Consider the following 1,000-nt stretch of genomic DNA (forward strand, 5'->3'; position numbering starts at 1 on the left):
TTCCAGCCCTTAGATTTTTAAAAATTACATCTATTTATGCATGCGTATAGACACTCATGTGACACTCAGGCATGGAGCAAAGGACAAATTTTGGAACCTGTTTTCTTCTTCCATCATATGGTTGTTGGTGATTGAACTGAGGTCATCAGGTTTGGCAGCAAGTACAGTTAGTTCCTGAGCCATGTTGTTAGTCCGTTGTTTTACTATTTTTAAAAGTTGTTCTGATCTCAGTCTCAAATGTTAATTGGAGAACTGGCTGTTTATATTGTGCAATATTTTAAATTATCAACCACAACAATACCATATTTTAAAATCCATTTTTATTTTCATCAGTGAATTTAAGAACTATAACATGGCAGTGATGAACAACTAATAATTTGTAGTTAATGGCCTCTGACATCATGGCAGAAGATCATGGGCAGTTACATTTTTCTTTGTTCACTCTGGGCTTGTTGGGTTTTCCCTCTGAAAGCAGAATACATCATTTATTTGATGGCTCCCAATGTTTGTTCCCATCTCTATCTCAAGTATTTTGAAGCTCAAAGCAGCCCTGGCCTCTTATGCTTGTGAAATCACAACTATATAAGCACCACAGAATAAATCAAATTTGATCAAATACAAATTGGTCAATTCTGAAACTTACAAGGGCACAGAGATGGAAAACAAACAATTTGTAGACAATAGTTTGAGACATCAGAACAGGAGATCTTGGGATAATTACCTGTCCCTTTGTCCTAGGTGAGTCTGGTAGAATTCTTCCCTGAAAGACAGAGAGTTAATGATGGGAGGGTCTTTGCTTTTAGTTTGTGAGTGAGGTATTTCTCACCATCTTCTAGATATTTCTGTCTGTATGTAACCTTGTTAAATAGAAGCTGTCTTCATGGAAATTAGTCCTCATGAACCCCACAGTGAGTCAAGGAAACATTTAGATCCAGTTTTCCTGTCCTGGTGATTTTCTTTTTTCTTTTTCTTTTTTTAAATATCTATAAGATTTTTTTTT

The 1,000-nt window shown here is 35.6% G+C and overlaps 1 protein-coding gene across 1 annotated transcript in view; it reads right to left on the minus strand.

The window, feature by feature from the left end:
* Positions 1-338: 338 nt before the first annotated feature.
* LOC101995691 (nuclear autoantigen Sp-100-like) overlaps positions 339-1,000 on the minus strand; it is a 75,163-nt gene continuing 74,501 nt past the window's right edge. Inside the window, exons 9-10 of the mRNA XM_013351730.2 lie at positions 722-760; positions 339-465 (exon numbers count right to left, since the gene is read on the minus strand). Of these exons, the coding sequence (XP_013207184.2) occupies positions 439-465; positions 722-760 (66 nt within the window). The 3' untranslated portion in view covers positions 339-438. The remainder of the gene's footprint in view (positions 466-721; positions 761-1,000) is intronic.

Source organism: Microtus ochrogaster, linkage group LG4 (assembly GCF_000317375.1).
Source record: "Microtus ochrogaster isolate Prairie Vole_2 linkage group LG4, MicOch1.0, whole genome shotgun sequence".
NCBI lineage: Eukaryota > Metazoa > Chordata > Mammalia > Rodentia > Cricetidae > Microtus > Microtus ochrogaster.